Below are 20558 nucleotides of genomic sequence, written 5' to 3'. Positions count from 1 at the left end.
GCTTTGGCGCCTGCATTTGGCTATATTCAAGAGGTATTGATGGCAGACAAAGATACGGAAGGCCTTGAAATAAATAATTAAAAAGAAATAAAAACTAATTCCAAAGATCATTTAAACCTATTTTCTAGTTGAGAAGAAAGGGGTCTATCGGACCATGATTCTCGCAAAAATATATATTTTTACGAGTCATGGATAATATATGATATCTCACTGTGTGTGTTTATTTAAATATAAGAAATAGTCTAAACTACAAAGGAAATAAGGTTTCTCACACATACATTATCAAAGTGCCTTAATGGTGCGTTTAGATGAGAAAATTTAAAAATACAAAGAAATTTATAAATGATGGAATTTAAAATGACGGAGATTAATGTTATAGAATTTGTAAAATTTCTTGTTTGGGTGACGGATTTAAAATACATAATTTAATCTTTATTTGTAAAGTTATCTTTTTTAAAAACTCAATCTCTTTTGGAATTTGAAAAATGACAACTTTTAGATAGAATTTAAAGTTGAGATTTATAACCTCCAAATTTCACTTTTTTCCCACGCATAATTTCTAAATTTATATTTTTTTTTAATCCATACACGGGAATTGGTTCATGTCAATTTAGAAATTCTGACTTTTGTTAAAATCTCAAGTTTATTTCACTCATCCAAATACACTGTAAGAATTTAAACTTGAAATCACTCATCTACAAATCAAACTCTTTTTCCACTATGTTTGCGCTATCTCAGTGTTAATACCAATGGTTGGTATTTGTGCACATTTTTTATCTATACACAAATTACTTTTAGAATGAAATTGCGTTTATTTATTTATTTTGGCACTTCTTTTGAGAAGGGAGACGACTGTAAACAAGAGATATTGATACCCAACAAATAAAATGGGCTGAAGTGCCTGCATCCTCATTTGCTAAGCCAGTCACTGCCAAAGCCCAACTCTTCTGGACTTCAAAGCTTAAACACCAAGGAAATTTTGAATGTCCAAGGTCCATAAAATTACTCACACTAAAATGCAAAATGGCCGACACACACGCAAAAGAAGTTTATAATTGAAGTGGACATTTACTTCACGAGTTGAAGTTAGACTTTTCCTCATACTTGGTTGCGGAAAGAAGTATCGCTGAATCAAGAGCTAGTTGATTTGAACATCCATTGAACTAAAATTTGGCAAGCACACACACTTGCACTCACACACACATGAAAGAAAGAGTGGTTGGGGAAAGCAAAATTTTGGGTTTATAAAATGAAGATAATTATGTGAGGTTTTTGTTGCTTATATTCTTCCAAGTTACAACCTTGATGAGTATCACTCTCATACTATGATATCTTTCAAAGGAACAATGCAGCTGGCAGGGGTATTGCTTCCCTTATCCCGAATAAGGATCGAATTGTGACCGCCGTTGCCGCCGCTATTGGGATTGTTGCTGATGCTCTTACTAGCAGGGTGATAAAGATTGAATGTAGCTTGATCCAGTGTTCCTTCTCTGTAAACAAACACACTGTCATCTTCTTCCATTTTCCGCCACTTTCGGTTTTTGTCACTAATTCGACTGAGATCATGGAGCGGCATACCTCTGCATTGTATGAGGCACAAACAAAGTAGAATCAAACGGTCATTATTACGTTAAAATCCATCCAAATCCACAATGGAAATCTAATATTCTGCAGATTAAAAGAAAACATATAATATATTATCTTACATTTTATGCCAGTAAAGTCTGTAAGGATTCATCAACAAAGCTGATGGATACATCATATACAGACTACGTGAAGATTAATTAAATTTGCAATCTGCGTGGCATTTTGCATTTTATTTCTGACCTTTATTAAACTATTCAATTGTAAATTACTTTTCTACCCTACTTTCCAGAAATCTCAGTAGATGCCAAGCACAGATGGTTCAAACTTCACGCTAAAGAAAGAAAAATCAATCAAACAAACAAACAAAAAAGAGATTATTAACAGTATCATATTTTCTTTCAATGTGGGGTTGGGTTGGGTGTTATATCACTTTGAAACACGAGCATACGATTAATTTGGTCAATATGATTATTAATCAAGAATCTTTTTTAGAATCATCTCGACTAAACATGCTTTGTATCGTATCCTTCTTATTTATGCGAGTCTCGCCTCTATTAAGGAGATGGTACAATACATAATCAGTTAAGATAGTAGAACACACGGACCAGTGTAACCTAGTTGCACCCTAATAACATTAATTGGGGTAATATGATTATTTGAATTAAAGACTGCAGTTGTGTATTTATGTCAACAATTCATATACAATTTGAAGTTACATGAACTACGTATTCTTCCTCTATTTTTAGAGGGACTTGGTCAAAAAAATGCCACATGTTTATGTTCCATACGAATATACTATTACAACTCGCTATTAACATTCCTCTGCCTAAACTCTTTTTTATTTTATTTTTCATAAACTCAATATTTAGAGTGCGAATTCGAACACATGAACTCGAGTGTAAATGCTCTTAAACATTCGAGCAACTACGACGCACAAATCAAATATAATATGTTTCAAAAGTCAAATCATAACTAGCAACACGGCAAAACGTATCATCACACAGTGCACAAAAACACAAACAAACGCAGCAAAAAATCAAAGGCCAAGTACCACAGCGGAAAACAAGGCAAAAATAAAATAAAATACACAAAAATCGGGAACAGTAAACAAAGAACCCGTACCTTACATGGAAGAGATCGGAAATGTCACACATCTCGAGGTAAAAGTTAACGGCGTCGATAAACGCCCGGTACGTGTAAATATGAAGCCCGTCGATTCTCGGGTACGGCAGCCTCGGCCTCGGAAACGGCGGTTCCACAGCCGGGACCCACTTGTTCCGGCGACCGACGGCGGCGGAGAAGACGTACTCCTTGGCGGAGGCAGCCGGCGGCAGGCCGACGAAGCCGAAGGTGGCCATGATGGGCTCGAGCTCGTCGTGGGTCATAATGGGCTTGAAGGTTCGGGTGTACCAGAGGGCCAGCTTCCTCGTACAGCCTCTCATGTAGTCTTCCATTGTTGTTGCTACGTCCTGTGTTTAAAGTTTGATTTTTTCTGGTTTTTGTCTTTGTCTGTGTTTTGGTTTTGGTTTTGGGAAAAAAAATCGGAAAAAAAATAGGAAGAGTGAGGAGGAAGAAGAAAGAGCTTGAGTGTAGGGATTTGGGGGAAGGGAAATGGGTGGAGATTTTGGAGGGGGTTTTGGGGAGAGGTTTTGAAAGGGGGTTAGTGGCTTGCCACCCAAGTTGGTGAAAATTACGAGAATGATCGACTCGGCAGAGTCAGCTGAGCAGCACTCAGCTTTAGAAGCGGTGCGGTGGTCTTGTAGAAGAAGATAGAGTTAAGTGAGATGATATGGTAATTGAATTTTTTAATGAATTTTAATGAATTCATGAATATGATAATTGATGGGTGTGTGAAGTGTATCAACTTTTTTCAACTTTTTTCAACTTTTTGGGGATTTTGTGACATCATGGATGTCTTATTGTGGTAAACTTTTAAAGAGTCCTTGATTTTGGGGTGGATATGTATTTGGAAATTAGGTCTTTTTTTTTTTTTTTTTTTTTATGCTAAGAGCATCTCCAACCGATATGTCAAAAGTACCACATAGACATTTAACAACTAGAAATAACATCTCACACACTCCAACCGATGTGTCAAAGCTGATGTGGAATGAAGGCTAAAGATTGAGATGTTATTTTTGACATCCCAAAAGCAAGATGTCAAATGAATATTTTATTATTTTTTCTTTTCTATTCTTTTTAATTAAAAATAAATCAACACTAAAATGTAATAAAATAATAATTTAATTTGACATATCGGGTGGAGTGTAAAGCTGTGTAAGATGTCAAATTGCCACATCAGCCATCAAATTTAAATTTGATGTTTGGTATTTGACATCTCCCTTGGAGATACTCTAAGGAATAATGGAAAAGTACACTAACTAGGTGACTCTATATGAAATGAAGGATAATTAATCCCAAATGATTTATAACAATCTAAATTTTGAATTTGAAATAGGTAAAATACATGTGTCAACTAAATTTGTTGACCAATGGGGTCGTTTTAGTTGGATTGGCTCAGGCCTTTGGTGTGCTTCTAAGTTGTCATGGATTCAAACTCTCATGGTATTTGTGTGTAATAACGCTTGTTGACACACACAATTCAATATCTCAAAAGAAAATAACAACCAAAACAATATCGTTGTCTTTATGAAAAAAATGTGATAGATTGCATCATAATTCAGTACTAAAATATTTATTTCGAGACATACCAACCAAAATCTGAAATCAAATTCACACAAAAGACCTGAAAAATAATTGTTATTAAACTTCCTCTCTTTTACTTTTGTTTTTAAAATCCTTTATTTCAACACACTTTCATAAAAAGTTTATATTTTTTGGACCTATGTTTTTTGGTCATATATAAATTTTCATGTATTTGGCCGGTTGGCCCCCGCCAATAGCTTCCCACGCAACCAACCACAAGTCTTTCCTCCTAGAATTCATGTCTCAAAAACTCTCACTCAGTCAGCCACTGAAACACAAACACCCAAAAAAAGAAAAAGGAAAGGAGATTCGAAAAATGGAGCTGAGTTTTCATCTCTGCATAATCTCTCTGCTTTTGCTCTCATCAAAATCAGCAGCAAAAGAATCAGAGATAATCTCAAGGTTCCAGCGCTACCTTCAGATCAACACGGCGCAGCCTGAGCCCCTGTACCTCGAAGCAGCAGATTTCATCCTCTCCGAGGCCGCTTCCCTCTCCCTCGAGTCGCAGACTCTCGAGTTCGTCCCTGGCAAGCCTCTCGTCCTCCTCAAATGGCCCGGCTCCGATCCTTCTCTCTCCTCCGTCCTTCTCAACTCTCACACCGACGTCGTTCCAGCCGAGCACGACAAGTGGACACACCCCCCTTTCTCGGCCCACCTGGATTCGAAAGGCGACATTTACGCCAGGGGGTCCCAGGACATGAAGTGCGTTGGGATTCAGTATCTGGAGGCTATTAGGCGGCTCAAGGCTTCTGGGTTTGAGCCCAAAAGGTCTGTTTACTTGTCGTTTGTCCCTGATGAGGAGATTGGAGGTCACGCTGGTGCTGAGAAATTTGCTGAATCTGATGTTTTCAAGGGCTTGAATGTGGGCATTGTGCTTGATGAAGGTGAGCTGATCAGAGCTTCTTCTTCTACTCGTAAAGAATTATGCTTTTGAAGTCACTGTTACTAAATAAGTGCTTTTATAAGTTTTTGTTATTGGTTTGCTTATTGTATGATTTGGGTAACTGGGTATGCTGGTGCTTTTTGAGTAATTTGTTATTGGTTTGTTTTTTTTGCTACTGATTTTCAAGTATTTGTTATGGTTTGCTATTTGCTTGTGATTTTGTCATTTGGGTAGTTGATTTTTCAAGTATCTGTTATTGGTTTGGTACTTGCTTGTGATTTTGTCATTTGGGTAAGCTGGGTCTACTAGTGGTTTTCAAGTATTTGATGTTAGTCTGCTATTCTATCATTTTTGTATAATTTGGGTAATTGGCTCCACTTGTGAATTTCAAGTATTTGCTTGCTAGTGCTTTGCTGTTTTTTAATGATTGTGTTGTTTGGATAATTGGGTGTTTTGAGAACACAGGGTTGGCCTCGCCTACTGAGAATTACAGGACGTTCTATGCGGAGAGGTGTCCCATGTGGCTGGTCATCAAGGCTACTGGGGCTCCTGGTCATGGGGCCAAGCTCTATGACAACACTGCCATGGAGAATCTCTTGAAAAGCATTGAGAGTGTGAGGCGGTTCCGGGCTTCGCAGTTTGACTTGGTGAAGGCAGGTTTGAAGGCTGAAGGAGAAGTCGTCTCAGTCAATATGGTGTTTTTGAAGGCTGGCACTCCGACTCCGACTGTAAGTTCACTCGCTCTGGTGCTCTTTTTTCTCCTTCTTTTTTCATGATGTGATGTTGTTGGTGATTGGAGTTCTTAGTGCAATAGAATTTGTTGTTTTTTACTTGGATCAAATTAAGTTTGAGAACTTAAACTTATACAGAGTAAATAATAATCTTGTTTAGTGGGAGGTGTTACATTATCACCTCAGATATAAGACTGTTAAAAAAAAAATCATATGCCTCGCTTGATTTGGCAAGCGCTGAGAAACATTCTTGCTAAAGTTGGCAATGAAATTATCTTCTGCAGTACAACTTGGGATCATATGGGGACCTATTCTTTTCCTCCTTAATCCAGTTATTGTCTAAAATTTCTTATGATAAATGCTCTCCCTTTTTCTCTGCCAGGGTTTTGTCATGAATTTGCAGCCATCTGAAGCAGAAGCAGGCTTTGATATTAGGATCCCACCAACTGCTGATCAGGAGTCCTTGGAGAGACGGATAGCTGAAGAATGGGCCCCTTCTTCACGGAACATGACATTTATGGTAATTAGTACATTGATTTTATCTTATGAAGTATAAGATTATTGAATACTTGAGAAAATAAAAGTATTTCTTAAGTAATATGTGGTAAGTCAGAATGAAAAACACTTCAAATCAGTACTACTTCTATTGATGTTTAAATACATAAACAAATAGACAGTACTAAGAAACTGATATAAGGGTACATCCATGGTTGCAGTGCACTAAAATCTAAAACCAACTGAAGAAAGCTATGTTGTGAAAAGATGAGTGATTCATAGCTTCCCATCCTTGATCAGATAATGCATAGAGCTTTCCTCCTTCCCTACAAATGTATAAATGCACTGCTGTTGTTGTTCATTGCCAGTATTTGTCATCAATGGTTGTTGCCTAGTATTTTCCTTTTCCTTTATTTGCCCTAAGCTCAGGTGCATTGCATCCGTGGGAAGTATAATTACCGAATACCAATTATTTCAAGTTTTGAAAGCTTGTACATTTTCACGCATATAATGAAATATGAACAGTTAAAATACGTGCCAGTTTCTCTACTTATCTTTGTAGTGTGGGCAGTTCAAGCAGAAGGTTTCTGTGCTTGACGACTCAGGGAGGCCAATCCTTACGGCAACTGACAGTTCAAACCCCTGGTGGGGCCTTCTAGAAGAAGCTGTCAAGAAAGCTAACGGGAAACTTGGTAAGCCAGAGATTTTCCCTGCTTCTACAGACGCTCGCTACTTCCGGCAACTGGGTTTGCCAGCAATCGGATTCTCTCCTATGGCTAACACTCCTATTCTCCTTCACGACCACAACGAGGTGAATTGCCAAGTTGATATTTTGATTCTTCTGTTTGCATTTGCATCCTTAGTGTCTATGTATTTAATCTTTCTGCTGTTTCAATTTATAAGCTAGACTGACATTGCGTAATATGACCATGCGATGTTTCTTTTTCACTTTGCAGTTTCTAAACAAAGACGAATACTTGAAAGGAATCGAGATTTACGAATCTATTATCAAGGCTTATGCATCTTATGTTGACCATGGAAGAAGCGCAGGGTCCAGAGATGAGTTGTAATTCTGGAACAGCGGCTTGTCTCGTTCCTTTTTTCTCAAGATAGGTGCCTTGTGTTTTTGCATTGTTGTAATATAATGGGAGATGAGAAATGTCCCGATACCGTCTGTATAATGTAACAATAAGGCGGAAGCAAGCATGAGCTTAACCAAACAACGCACATGATTTTATTTTATTTTCATAGATATAAACATGGTTTTAGGGTGTCTATAAACGTCTGCTTTTATTTTATTTCTGGTTCCACTATTCAAATAACTCTGATCAAATCTTGGCAATGAAAAATGCAAAGTGACCACAAGAACTCTGAGGCAAATTCAAACAAGATAATAATATTCTTATTTTTACTGATGTTATAGACTCATAGGTGAGTCACAAACCAGAGGCAGAGGATGATGGGTCAGCTCTTAGCTGCATTACAAATGGAAAAATGAAAAGAAAAAGAAGATGATCAAGATTTAAGCAAAAGAAGCAAGAATGAAAAACGGCAAAAGAAAATGAATACGAATAGAAGAACGGAAGAATTAAAATGAAAAACGTAAGAGAAGAAGGATCGAAGAAAATGAAGTACACAAGAGAAGAAGAAGAGCGGAAGAAGAATGGAAGAACATGGGCATCCGATTAATTTGGTCAATATGATTATTAATCAAGAATCTCTTTTTGAATCATCTCGACTAAACATGCATTGTATCGTATCCTTCTTATTTATGTGAATCTCGCCTCTATTAAGGAGATGGTACAATACATAATCAGTTGAGATAGTAGAACACACGGACCGGTGTAACCTAGTTGCACCCTAATAACATTAATTGGGGCAATATGATTATTTGAATTAAAGGCTGCAGTTGTGTATGTATGTCAACAATTCATATACAATTTGAAGTTACATTAACTACATATTCTTCCTCTATTTTTAGAGGGACTTGGTCAAAAAAATCCAACATGTTTATGTTCCATACCAATATACTATTACAACTCGCTATTAACATTCCTCAGCCTAAACTCTTTTTTATTTTTTTTCATAAACTCAATGTTAAGAGTGAGAATTGGAACACATGAACCCGAGTGTAAATGCTCTTAAACATTCGAGCAACTACGACACCCACAACAAATATAATACATTTCAAAAGTCAAATCATAACTAGCAACATGGCAAAACGTATCATCACACAGTGCACAAAAACATAAACAAACCTAGCAAAAAATCAAAGGCCAAGTACCACAGCGGAAAACAAGGCAAAAATAAAATAAAATACACAAAAATCGGGAACAGTAAACACAGAACCCGTACCTTACATGGAAGAGATCGGAAATGTCACACATCTCGAGGTAAAAGTTAACGGCGTCAATAAACGCCCGGTACGTGTAAATATGAAGCCCGTCGATTCTCGGGTACGGCAGCCTCGGCCTCGGAAACGGCGGTTTCACAGCCGGGACCCACTTGTTCCGGCGACCGACGGCGGCGGAGAAGACGTACTCCTTGGCGGAGGCCGCCGGCGGTAGGCCGACGAAGCCGAAGGTGGCCATGATGGGCTCGAGCTCGTCGTGGGTCATAATGGGCTTGAAGGTTCGGGTGTACCAGAGGGCCAGCTTCCTCGTACAGCCTCTCATGTAGTCTTCCATTGTTGTTGCTACCTCCTGTGTTTAAAGTTTGATTTTTTCTGGTTTTTGTCTTTGTCTGTGTTTTTGGGAAAAAAAATCGGAAAAAAAATAGGGAGAGTGAGGAGGAAGAAGAAAGAGCTTGAGTGTAGGGATTTGGGAGAAGGGAAATGGGTGGAGATTTTGGAGGGGGTTTTGGGGAGAGGTTTTGAAAGGGGGTTAGTGGCTTGCCACCCAAGTTGGTGAAAATTACGAGAATGATCAACTCGGCAGAGTCAGCTGAGCAGCACTCAGCTTTAGAAGCGGTGCGGTGGTCTTGTAGAAGAAGATAGAGTCAAGTGAGATGATATGGTAATTGAATTTTTTAATGAATTTTAATGAATTCATGAATATGATAATTGATGGGTGTGTGAAGTGTATCAACTTTTTTCAACTTTTTTCAACTTTTTGGGGATTTTGTGACATCATGGATGTCTTATTGTGGTAAACTTTTAAAGAGTCCTTGATTTTGGGGTGGATATGTATTTGGAAATTAGGTCTTTCTTTCTTTCTTTTTTTATGCTAAGGAATAATGGGAAAGTACACTAACTAGGTGACTCTATATGAAATGAAGGATAATTAATCCCAAATGATTTATAACAATCTAAATTTTGAATTTGAAATAGGTAAAATACATGTGTCAACTAAATTTGTTGACCAATGGGGTCGTTTTAGTTGGATTGGCTCAGGCCTTTGGTGTGCTTCTAAGTTGTCATGGATTCAAACTCTCATGGTATTTGTGTGTAATAACACTTGTTGACACACACAATTCAATATCTCAAAAGAAAATAACAACCAAAACAATATCGTTGTCTTTATGAAAGAAATGTGATAAATTGCATCATAATTCAGTACTAAAATATTTATTTCGAGACATACCAACCAAAATCTAAAATCAAATTCACACAAAATACCTGAAAAATAATTGTTATTAAACTTCCTCTCTTTTACTTTTGTTTTTAAAATCCTTTATTTCAACACAATTTCATAACATTTTAGTATACAAACTTAAAATGACACACCATGCAAATATAAAAAAGTTAAAATTTTTATATTTTTTGGACCTATGTTTTTTGGTCATATATAAATTTGGATAATTACATAAAACCCTCCAAACTATAGGGTTATTTTTAAGTTCATTCCCAATTTTAAAGACATTTATGAGTACATAATTAAACTCCTAGAAACCCTATAATTTACCCACTCAGTTACTTAATGAATCTATTATCTATTAAATGCTGATATTGCATTTGTGGATTTGTGGGACTTATTTTTTAAATCACTTCATGTATTTGGCCGGTTGGCCCCCGCCAATAGGTTCCCACGCAACCAACCACAAGTCTATCCTCCTAGAATTCCTTATGTCTCAAAAACTCTCACTCAGTCAGCCACTGAAACACAAACAGACACCCAAAAAAAGAAAAAGGAAAGGAGATTCGAAAAATGGAGCTGAGTTTTCATCTCTGCGTAATCTCTCTGCTCTTGCTCTCATCAAAATCAGCAGCAAAAGAATCAGAGATAATCTCAAGGTTCCAGCGCTACCTTCAGATCAACACGGCGCAGCCTGAGCCCTTGTACCGCGAAGCAGCAGATTTCATCCTCTCCGAGGCCGCTTCCCTCTCCCTCGAGTCGCAGACTCTCGAGTTCGTCCCTGGCAAGCCTCTTGTCCTCCTCAAATGGCCCGGCTCCGATCCTTCTCTCTCCTCCGTCCTTCTCAACTCTCACACCGACGTCGTTCCAGCCGAGCACGACAAGTGGACACACCCCCCCTTCTCGGCCCACCTGGATTCGAAAGGCGACATTTACGCCAGGGGGTCCCAGGACATGAAGTGCGTTGGGATTCAGTATCTGGAGGCTATTAGGCAGCTCAAGGCTTCTGGGTTTGAGCCCAAAAGGTCTGTTTACTTGTCGTTTGTCCCTGATGAGGAGATTGGGGGTCCCGCTGGTGCTGAGAAATTTGCTGAATCTGATGTTTTCAAGGGCTTGAATGTGGGCATTGTGCTTGATGAAGGTGAGCTGATCAGAGCTTCTTCTTCTACTCGTAAAGAATTATGCTTTTGAAGTCACTGTTACTAAATAAGTGCTTTTATAAGTTTTTGTTATTGGTTTGCTTATTGTATGATTTGGGTAACTGGGTATGCTGGTGCTTTTTGAGTAATTTGTTATTGGTTTGTTTTTTTTGCTACTGATTTTCAAGTATTTGTTATGGTTTGCTATTTGCTTGTGATTTTGTCATTTGGGTAGCTGATTTTTCAAGTATCTGTTATTGGTTTGGTACTTGCTTGTGATTTTGTCATTTGGGTAAGCTGGGTCTACTAGTGGTTTTCAAGTATTTGATGTTAGTCTGCTATTCTATCATTTTTGTATAATTTGGGTAATTGGCTCCACTTGTGAATTTCAAGTATTTGCTTGCTAGTGCTTTGCTGTTTTTTAATGATTGTGTTGTTTGGATAATTGGGTGTTTTGAAAACACAGGGTTGGCCTCGCCTACTGAGAATTACAGGACGTTCTATGCGGAGAAGTGTCCCATGTGGCTGGTCATCAAGGCTACTGGGGCTCCTGGTCATGGGGCCAAGCTCTATGACAACACTGCCATGGAGAATCTTTTGAAAAGCATTGAGAGTGTGAGGCGGTTCCGGGCTTCGCAGTTTGACTTGGTGAAGGCAGGTTTGAAGGCTGAAGGAGAGGTCATCTCAGTCAATATGGTGTTTTTGAAGGCTGGCACTCCGACTCCTACTGTAAGTTCACTCGCTCTGGTGCTCTTTTTTCTTCTTCTTTTTTCATGATGTGATGTTGTTGGTGATTGGAGTTCTTAGTGCAATAGAATTTGTTGTTTTTTACTTGGATCAAATTAAGTTTGAGAACTTAAAACTTATACAGAGTAAATAATAATCGTGTTTAGTGGGAGGTGTTACATTATCACCTCAGATATAAGTGATGCAGGACGCATATGACCTAAATTTATTAGTTTCCTAATGTATTTGTTAGTTTCCTAGATTCTCTAGTTTTCCCAATTCTAGTAGGATTTCTACTTTTCCAGATTTCTAGTTTTAAGTTTCCTATTTTATTTGGGTTAGGATTTCCCTTTAAGCAAGGGATTTTTATCCTATTATGTCTAGGTTTTAGTTTGCTATAAATACCCCCATGTAGTTCTTTAAAATTCAGATTTGGATATTGAGTAAACCTTCTCTTAAAACTATGTGATTTCTGTTCTTCCTTCTCGGTTCTCTGATTTCGGTCCTTTCTTTCGTCGCTTCAATCTATATTTTCGTCTCCTCGATCTTTTATATTCTTCTATGTTCTATTGTTTGAGTGCTTAATCTAATACCTACGGGTTGTACTACATCAATTGGTAATCAGAGCCTTCCCTCCCTTTCGCTTGCATTTGCTCTCTGCCATGGCACCCCAAACCGTGGCCAACCTTGCGGAACAATGTCATGCGTTCCAAGACAAGGTTTCTGACGACATCGCTGGCATAAAAACCCAGCTCTCCAAGTTCAGCATTGACCTCAAAAAACATCGTGCGACGACGGACCTCGCCATCGCCAAACTCCAAGACTCCGTTCAGATGCTTCTCAATCACTTTCGGCTTGGAATGACTGAGCCTTCTTCTACCTCAGCTGTGCTCTCAAGTTCGTTTACGCCGCCGCCAAAAGGTGGCCTTCTTCCCAATCCACCGCTTGATCAAAAACTCAAGGCCAAGCCACAAGGTATTCCGAATCAATCAACGGGACTATCGATTGGCATGCCCAAGGCTCAATTGGAGCCCATCTTTTTTTTTGGTTCTATGCTGCAGCCTAACCATACCCAACATACGATGGGTTCTCCTCTGGTTGACGACAACATTCATGTCCCTACTCCGCCACCCCGACCACACAACAAGAACTTCATGCACCAACCCTTGGATTTTGAGATAACCCGACATGCCAAGCTAGGTGTTTTTCTTGAACCAAGGCACTCTGGCGACGACTTACGAACACAATGGATTGAGGGTCTATCACACCCACACACGCGCTTGCATTCGTTGGCCGATCACTTTCGTCATAGGTCTAGGCAGAGCTCTCTATTTGCCATTCTTACAAGGACTAATGTTCCGTGAACGGCTGGTTTCAAGGTGGCAAATATGATGCTGATCTTGACGACCTAAAAAACGCAACATGCCTCTTCACACTTCCTTGGGATTTTGATTTTGTCGCTGTTTACTCGTAGGAGTCGAGTTCTTTTCGGCGGAAGAGAATGATGCAGGACGCATATGACCTAAATTTATTAGTTTCCTAATGTATTTGTTAGTTTCCTAGATTCTCTAGTTTTCCCAATTCTAGTAGGATTTCTAGTTTTAAGTTTCCTATTTTATTTGGGTTAGGATTTCCCTTTAAGCAAGGGATTTTTATCCTATTATGTCTAGGTTTTAGTTTGCTATAAATACCCCCATGTAGTTCTTTAAAATTCAGATTTGGATATTGAGTAAACCTTCTCTTAAAACTATGTGATTTCTGTTCTTCCTTCTCGGTTCTCTGATTTCGGTCCTTTCTTTCGTCGCTTCAATCTATATTTTCGTCTCCTCGATCTTTTATATTCTTCTATGTTCTATTGTTTGAGTGCTTAATCTAATACCTACGGGTTGTACTACATCAATAAGACTGTTAAAAAAAAATCATATGCCTCGCTTGATTTGGCAAGCGCTGAGAAACATTCTTGCCAAAGTTGGCAATGAAATTATCTTCTGCAGTATAACTTGGGATCATATGGGGACCTATTCTTTTCCTCCTTAATCCAGTTATTGTCTAAAATTTCTTATGATAAATGCTCTCCCTTTTTCTCTGCCAGGGTTTTGTCATGAATTTGCAGCCATCTGAAGCAGAAGCAGGCATTGATATTAGGATCCCACCAACTGCTGATCAGGAGTCCTTGGAGAGACGGATAGCTGAAGAATGGGCCCCTTCTTCACGGAACATGACATTTATGGTAATTAGTACATTGATTTTATCTTATGAAGTATAAGATTATTGAATACTTGAGAAAATAAAAGTATTTCTTAAGTAATATGTGGTAAGTCAGAATGAAAAACACTTCAAATCAGTACTACTTCTATTTAAGTTTAAATACATAAACAAATAGACAGTACTAAGAAACTGATATAAGGGTACATCCATGGTTGCAGTGCACTAAAATCTAAAACCAACTGAAGAAAGCTATGTTGTGAAAAGATGAGTGATTCATAGCTTCCCATCCTTGATCAGATAATGCGTAGAGCTTTCCTCCTTCCCTACAAATGTATAAATGCACTGGTGTTGTTGTTCATTGCCAGTATTTGTCATCAATGGTTGTTGCCTAGTATTTTCCTTTCTGGGTCATGCTAGGGAGACCAACTTTAGATACCAACTTGTGTACCGTCTCTCTAATAGAAGTGGAGCTCACCAATACAATGGGTCCCACGCTCTATTAGAGAGATTGTACACAAGTTGGTATCTAAAGTTGGTCTCCCTAGCATTTTCCTTTCTGGTTTTTGAACCGTTATGATTCGTTGTCCTGTTAAATTTGCCCTAAGCTCAGGTGCATTGCATCTGTGGGAAGTATAATTACCGAATACCAATTATTTCAAGTTTTGAAAGCTTGTACATTTTCACGCATATAATGAAATATGAATAGTTAAAATACATGCCAGTTTCTCTACCTATCTTTGTAGCGTGGGCAGAAGGTTTCTGTGCTTGACGACTCAGGGAGGCCAATCCTTACGGCAACTGACAGTTCAAACCCCTGGTGGGGCCTTCTAGAAGAAGCTGTCAAGAAAGCTAACGGGAAACTTGGTAAGCCAGAGATTTTCCCTGCTTCTACAGACGCTCGCTACTTCCGGCAACTGGGTTTGCCAGCAATCGGATTCTCTCCTATGGCTAACACTCCTATTCTCCTTCACGACCACAACGAGGTGAATGGCCAAGTTGATATTTTGATTCTTGTGTTTGCATTTGCATCCTTAGTGTCTATGAATTTAATCTTTCTGCTGTTTCAATTTATAAGCTAGACTGACATTGCGTAATATGACCATGCTATTTTTCTTTTTCACCTTGCAGTTTCTAAACAAAGACGAATACTTGAAAGGAATCGAGATTTACGAATCTATTATCAAGGCTTATGCATCTTATGTTGATCATGGAAGAAGCGCAGGGTCCAGAGATGAGTTGTAATTCTGAAACAGCGGCTTGTCTCGTTCCTTTTTTTCTCAAGAGAGGTGCCTTGTGTTTTTGCATTGTTGTAATATAATGGGAGATGAGAAATGTCCCGATACCGCCTGTATAATGTAACAATAAGGCGGAAGCAAGCATGAGCTTCACCAAACAACGCACAGGATTTTATTTTATTTTCCATAGATATAAACGTGGTTTCAGGGAGATATATTGGTTAATCCCTCATGGTATTCCAATTTTTTTTTTCTCCGATAATTTGTCATTTCATCGACAAAAGAAAAGAAAAGAAAAATTATACCAATTTGGTTACCTGGATGTTCCCAACCCAATTCAATGATATCCATTCTTTCTCCATGAAATTTTCTAATTCCATTATATGCTCTTCAAATTAAGATAATTGTTATTAATCGTCTCAAGGTGGTGTTGGTATGAAATCCAGTAGCAGGAAACCAAAAAGAACAAGAACATTTAGAAAATCTCTGAAACAAATGAATTTCCATTCATTAATTTGGACAAGAAAAACATGTATTACTATTCTAGTGTGTCTATAAACGTCTGCTTTTATTTTATTTCTGGTTCCACTATTCAAATAACTCTGACCAAATCTTGGCAATGAAAAATGCAAAGTGACCGCAAGAACTCTGAGGCAAATTCAAACAAGATAATAATATTCTTATTTTTACTGATGTTATAGACTCATAGGTGAGTCACAAGCCAGATGCAGAGGATGATGGGTCAGCTCTCACCTGCATTACAAATGGAAAAATGAAAAGAAAAAGAAGATGATCAAGATTTAAGCAAAAGAAGCAAGAATGAAAAAGAGCAAAAGAAAATGAATACGAATAGAAGAACGGAAGAATTAAAATGAAAAACGTAAGAGAAGAAGAAGGATCGAAGAAAATGAAGAACACAAGAGAAGAAGAAGAGCGGAAGAAGAAGAATGGAAGAACATGAAGAACAGAAGAAAATGAAAAACAAAAAGAATTCACCCAAAATTTAAGATATATGCAAAATGTCATGAGGATGGTGATGGCGATGATGTAGAGGACATTTGTATGAGGGACATGATAATTGACATGCCATTAGAATGATTGTGGCTTGTGCTTATCTCGTGTTTTTGATATTTAATAACTAGTAACTAGTAATTATGGTTTGAGTTAATACCTTGTTGTGTATAGGTTTTATGTTCCGATGATCTTATTATATTATCTCAAAATGAATATTGGATGTAGTAAAATATTGGAGGAAACTAATTCGTTTTTACAATGGTATTATACATATTATGTCATATGCGTGCCCAATCTCCACTTATGGCTGAAGTTTTGGCCTTGAAACATGGTCTTTTGAGAGCTAAAGAGTTGAATTTGGTTGATGTTGTGGTGGAATCTGATTCTCAAGTGGCTATTACTTCTATTCAGGGGATGTTTCTTCCAGTAATTGGGAGTTGTATCCTATCCTTAAGGATATTAGGTTTCTTAAAGCCTATTTCACAAATCTGAATTGGGCATGGGTGACCCGTGAAGCGAATTGGTCTGCGGATGCCGTTGCCTCCCTTGCCAGGAAGGGGATGTGCTTGGAGTCGTGGCTTGTGCGACCTCCATCCTCTCTAGTTCATATTTTATCTCGGGATGGTCTTCCTTGCCCTTCGCCTGGTGCTTTATCCTCTGTTATGTGGTTTTTTCGTTTGGTTTGTTCTTTTGATGTTTTTAGTTCTTTGGTTTGGTGTGTCTGTCCTGTTTGTTTGGTTGGGTTTGGCTCCCCTTTGGGCCTTTGCCGTTTGGCTTTTATGATATCTTTGTTGACCAAAAAAATAAAAATAAATAACATAAGGTTATAAACAATATCTGAAATTGTTATGCATAAAACTATTTGGAGGATGCGATATAGTTGGATTTGAGTCAACAAAGAGGACAACGGCAAAAGCAGTCAACAAAAAGGATAGGTTTATGTTTTCAGCTTTTGACAGAAGGAAATCCAATTTTCAATTTCTTTCTTTCATTTTCAATTTCTAAAGAGCCTCAAAAAAGAAAATCCAATTATGATGGGATCAGTTACATGTTTCTCTTGCAATACCAATACTGTCCCAAGACACAAGGCTAAGGAAGAGGAAGATGGTTGCTCCTGGCCTAGTCAATCGCTATTTCAGGAAATAATCATTACTGAGTTGCAAGCAGCAAGCTAAACTTAGTACCTTCTCTTGCCACGTGTAAAAATGGAGCCCACTAACAAATTAACCAATTGACCTGTGAACCCTGTTCGTTGTCTTGGCAAGAACCCCGGAAGAAAATGCAAGAACCCCATACAAATATCAGAGTTGTCTCAACAACAGAGGCAGCCTAAGGAGACCCTCAATTGTGAATTGCAGATCAATGGCTCAACTTGAACGTGTGCAAAGACATGGCGACTCTGAAACTACTACCACCCATGAGCCAAAAAAACTTACTACCAGTACAAGCCCAACTATGGAACATTATCTTCGAGGTATCCAATGCCATCTTACTGTAACTTCTTCTCCACCAGTGAACATGGTACAGATATTTGGATTGTAGCAGGGTCGCACCAAGATATGAGAAAATATTAAGTGTAACCGGTTGTATATAGCCATGTGTCGAACATGTCAATCAGCCAAGGCACCATGCCTTGCCAGAACATGTGTCTGAAACTCTTTTCTGATAATTACACATATTCTTCTAACCCATTTTTGCTGTCCAGGAGGTGAAGCTTTAAAGTCATCACCAGCATCCTCATCCTCATCATCTCCGCTTGGGCACCATGATCAAGAAGACGATCACGGACACCATCACAAGAAATCTGTTCTCACTAAGGTGAAAGAGAAGGCCAAGAAACTGCGGCACTCACTCAGTCACAAGAAGAAGCATATGGAAGGTGATAACAGCACCCCTACTTTGGGTGCAAGCATGAATGAGCATGAAGACGAAGAGCAAGATGCTGAATATCTAGGAGCCCCAAGTAATAATTAGTATCTTCAAGATTTCATTATGCATAACATATCTGTTTCTAAATTTTCTCTGCTTGTTTACCCTTTGGGGAGTAACGCCAACCATTTCTTTGTGGCTTCCAAATCGTCCACCGATCCCCTCTTTAATAGTTTCATTTCATTTGCAGTGTATGAATCAGAGCTGGCACCTGAGGGATACAAGGAGACCGCAAAACTACATCCCAGAGCAGTTCCTGTGATTTCTGAGAAGCATGTTTTGCCAAGTAGTGTCAATCAAGATGCTGAACAAGATAAGGAGAAGCCTCTTAGTCCTAACAAGACAGCAACCGAAACTGCAGCCGTGAAGTCTCTTAGTCCTAACGAGACAGTCACCGAAACTGTGGCCAAGAAGCCTCCTAGTCCTAGCAAGTCAGTAGCTGAAACTGTAAAGCCTCCTAGTCCTAAGAAGACAATAACTGAAACTGTCACTGAGAAGTTAGGACCAGCCTATGCCACAGTATCAGATACAACCCATGCCATTGCCTCAAAGATAGAAGGTCTCACTGTTTCAGCCCCTGCTGCAGTAGCTGATGCAACCCACGCCATTGCCTCAAAGGTAGGTCTCACTGTTGCGGCCCCAACACCTTCAGAAAACAATGAATCCTTGGAAGCTCCTCACACTTCTTTAGCAGTATCAGCTCCAAAAAAATCTTCATCCCAGGCAGCTCAACAAACCTTGGCAGCCTCAGAGGCTCCGCAACCTTTGTCAGCCCCAGCAGCTCCACAAGGTGGAAAGCATGCTGGTAGCAGTGACCAAATATGGGATAAGGGTGTTTCTGTGAAGGAGTATTTGGCTCAAAAGTTTGAGCCAGGGGAAGATGAGAGAGCACTATCAAGAGTGATATCCGATGTAATGAGTCCAAGGACAAGTCCTGGTAGTGATGTTGGCATGGTGGGAAAGGTGAAAGGGGCTATAACTTCCTTGCTTCGGAACGATGAGTCGCCCAAAACTACTACCTCACAATCAGCCATGACGACATCACCAAGCTCACAACCAGCCATGACCTCATCATCACCACGCTCACAATCAGCCAAGGCCTCATCACCTCGCATTCCGGTCTCTACCAATGCATATGAAGGTAACTTCCATGGTATTTCCTTCATTATTCAATTCTACGAAGTGCAAAGTGATAGATTAAGTTATAAGGTTAATGATTCTTTGGCATGTTATGTTGTAAAACCGTTAATCTGGCATCACATATTAAAATAAGAATCCATCTCTGATTAACGGTCCAAATAACATGTCACACTGTCTGGTAAGAACATTTCCCTTAGTTATAAAGTTCGGTTGATGAATAAATGGAGATTGATGGTGATTCAGTTCAAAAATCTTATACACGGGCCAAGAATATCTGTGAAGGGCCACGGTCATCAGGGCCAGCTATAGATTCTATACTTGACACAGTATTAAGTTATATCTTGTAGTTTCTTTTATTTTCATCTTTTTGAAATGATTTATCCTCATGGAGATCTATTATTATGCATTGCAGTCGTCGAGGAAGAAAATAAGGGAAGGATACTACAGAGTAACTGAAAAGTGGAAAGCAACTGTTGATAAAGAAGTAATACTCTGGGCTTTTGTACAAGTTTCTACGCATCAATAAGTGGTTCCCAAACATCATTTACAATGTTTGTGTAAGCTTTGTATTGTTGCCAATAAACAAATTTTGCAGCTCCAGAAGTTGACAAGTGTTGATGAAAATAATTTCACAGAAGCTCTGTGAACAATCTTCCATACTAATTTACATTTACATTTTTGAAAGTTAGCAATCACATAGGGCACAAGAGATGAAGAGAAAATTTCACTGATAATCTTAAATTTACAATTCTTCTTGTTTTGGTTTCCGGCTGCATAAGATCAAAGGACTTGTTTTCTGTTTGTGTGGCTGGATGATTCGATTTGAACAATTGTACCACGCAAAAATCAAACCAAAAAGATAAATAAAATATATATCACACCCTCTCCTCTTCCTTCCTTTTCCTCTCTTTCTGTTTATGTTTGTTGTGTGGGCTCTAGTTAGATTTTTATATTTCATGATTCTAAAACTATAATTTAGATAATGGGTGCAGATAAACAAGTCTGAGGATAATAACAATGGAATTTAGCCGCAAGTTGCTTGTAGCTTAGTAGTTAAGAGCGTTTACCCTTGCACTTGAGGTTTTAGGTTCGATCCCTCCTTTCCAATATCAAAATAAAAAAACAAAAAAACAATGGCATTAAGCCTACGAGCCTTATCAAGTGGCATGGATGAATGGGTGAGAGAGAATAAATAA

The 20558-nt window shown here is 38.6% G+C and overlaps 5 protein-coding genes across 6 annotated transcripts; 3 read left to right on the top strand and 2 right to left on the bottom strand.

Annotated features, from left to right (window-relative positions):
- Positions 1 to 1120: 1120 nt before the first annotated feature.
- On the bottom strand, positions 1121 to 3385 carry LOC110753314 (uncharacterized). Its single transcript, XM_021954199.2, has 2 exons — positions 2710 to 3385; positions 1121 to 1580 (listed from the first exon to the last, which is right to left on the bottom strand). The coding sequence occupies exons 1-2, from the start codon at positions 3039 to 3041 to the stop codon at positions 1319 to 1321; spliced, it is 594 nt and encodes a 197-aa protein (XP_021809891.2). The 5' UTR covers positions 3042 to 3385; the 3' UTR covers positions 1121 to 1318.
- Positions 3386 to 4475: 1090 nt separating this feature from the next.
- On the top strand, positions 4476 to 7680 carry LOC148292639 (uncharacterized). Of its 2 annotated transcripts, none has more exons than XM_088245160.1 (5): positions 4476 to 5174; positions 5639 to 5901; positions 6287 to 6424; positions 6962 to 7210; positions 7356 to 7680. In XM_088245160.1, the coding sequence occupies exons 1-5, from the start codon at positions 4529 to 4531 to the stop codon at positions 7467 to 7469; spliced, it is 1410 nt and encodes a 469-aa protein (XP_088101286.1). In that variant the 5' UTR covers positions 4476 to 4528; the 3' UTR covers positions 7470 to 7680. The 2 variants fall into 2 exon arrangements, with proteins under 2 accessions (XP_088101286.1, XP_088101287.1); XM_088245161.1 differs by having other exon boundaries at positions 4477 to 5174; positions 6971 to 7210.
- On the bottom strand, positions 6970 to 9412 carry LOC148292638 (uncharacterized). The gene is made up of 2 exons (XM_088245162.1): positions 8755 to 9412; positions 6970 to 7874 (listed from the first exon to the last, which is right to left on the bottom strand). The coding sequence occupies exons 1-2, from the start codon at positions 9084 to 9086 to the stop codon at positions 7871 to 7873; spliced, it is 336 nt and encodes a 111-aa protein (XP_088101288.1). The 5' UTR covers positions 9087 to 9412; the 3' UTR covers positions 6970 to 7870.
- Positions 9413 to 10450: 1038 nt separating this feature from the next.
- Positions 10451 to 15504, top strand: LOC110754679 (uncharacterized). The gene is made up of 5 exons (XM_088245584.1): positions 10451 to 11112; positions 11577 to 11839; positions 13929 to 14066; positions 14788 to 15027; positions 15173 to 15504. The coding sequence occupies exons 1-5, from the start codon at positions 10545 to 10547 to the stop codon at positions 15284 to 15286; spliced, it is 1323 nt and encodes a 440-aa protein (XP_088101710.1). The 5' UTR covers positions 10451 to 10544; the 3' UTR covers positions 15287 to 15504.
- A 1920-nt stretch (positions 15505 to 17424) lies between these two features.
- LOC110754671 (uncharacterized) lies at positions 17425 to 20234 on the top strand. Its single transcript, XM_088246138.1, has 4 exons — positions 17425 to 17767; positions 17999 to 18256; positions 18413 to 19363; positions 19775 to 20234. Exons 1-4 carry the CDS (start codon positions 17656 to 17658, stop codon positions 19816 to 19818), a joined length of 1365 nt encoding a protein of 454 aa, XP_088102264.1. The 5' UTR covers positions 17425 to 17655; the 3' UTR covers positions 19819 to 20234.
- The last annotated feature ends 324 nt before the right edge of the window (positions 20235 to 20558 follow it).

This window comes from Prunus avium, chromosome 8 (genome assembly GCF_965620075.1).
Source record: "Prunus avium chromosome 8, drPruAviu1.hap1.1, whole genome shotgun sequence".
Classification (NCBI taxonomy): Eukaryota; Viridiplantae; Streptophyta; class Magnoliopsida; order Rosales; family Rosaceae; genus Prunus; species Prunus avium.
This window is presented reverse-complemented; position numbering and strand designations above follow the sequence as displayed.

Coding starts and splice junctions, on each gene's coding strand:
- LOC110754679 (XM_088245584.1), top strand. CDS start 10,545: ATGGAGCTGAGTTTTCATCTCTGCGTAATCTCTCTGCTCTTGCTCTCA. Junction 14,067..14,787: donor CACGGAACATGACATTTATG/GTAATTAGTACA, acceptor CTATCTTTGTAG/CGTGGGCAGAAGGTTTCTGT. Junction 15,028..15,172: donor TCCTTCACGACCACAACGAG/GTGAATGGCCAA, acceptor TTCACCTTGCAG/TTTCTAAACAAAGACGAATA.
- LOC110754671 (XM_088246138.1), top strand. CDS start 17,656: ATGGCTCAACTTGAACGTGTGCAAAGACATGGCGACTCTGAAACTACT. Junction 18,257..18,412: donor TGAATATCTAGGAGCCCCAA/GTAATAATTAGT, acceptor TTTCATTTGCAG/TGTATGAATCAGAGCTGGCA. Junction 19,364..19,774: donor CTCTACCAATGCATATGAAG/GTAACTTCCATG, acceptor TATGCATTGCAG/TCGTCGAGGAAGAAAATAAG.
- LOC148292638 (XM_088245162.1), bottom strand. CDS start 9,086: ATGGAAGACTACATGAGAGGCTGTACGAGGAAGCTGGCCCTCTGGTAC.
- LOC148292639 (XM_088245160.1), top strand. CDS start 4,529: ATGTCTCAAAAACTCTCACTCAGTCAGCCACTGAAACACAAACACCCA. Junction 5,175..5,638: donor GGGCATTGTGCTTGATGAAG/GTGAGCTGATCA, acceptor TTGAGAACACAG/GGTTGGCCTCGCCTACTGAG. Junction 7,211..7,355: donor TCCTTCACGACCACAACGAG/GTGAATTGCCAA, acceptor TTCACTTTGCAG/TTTCTAAACAAAGACGAATA.
- LOC110753314 (XM_021954199.2), bottom strand. CDS start 3,041: ATGGAAGACTACATGAGAGGCTGTACGAGGAAGCTGGCCCTCTGGTAC. Junction 1,581..2,709: donor TCCGATCTCTTCCATGTAAG/GTACGGGTTCTT, acceptor CATACAATGCAG/AGGTATGCCGCTCCATGATC.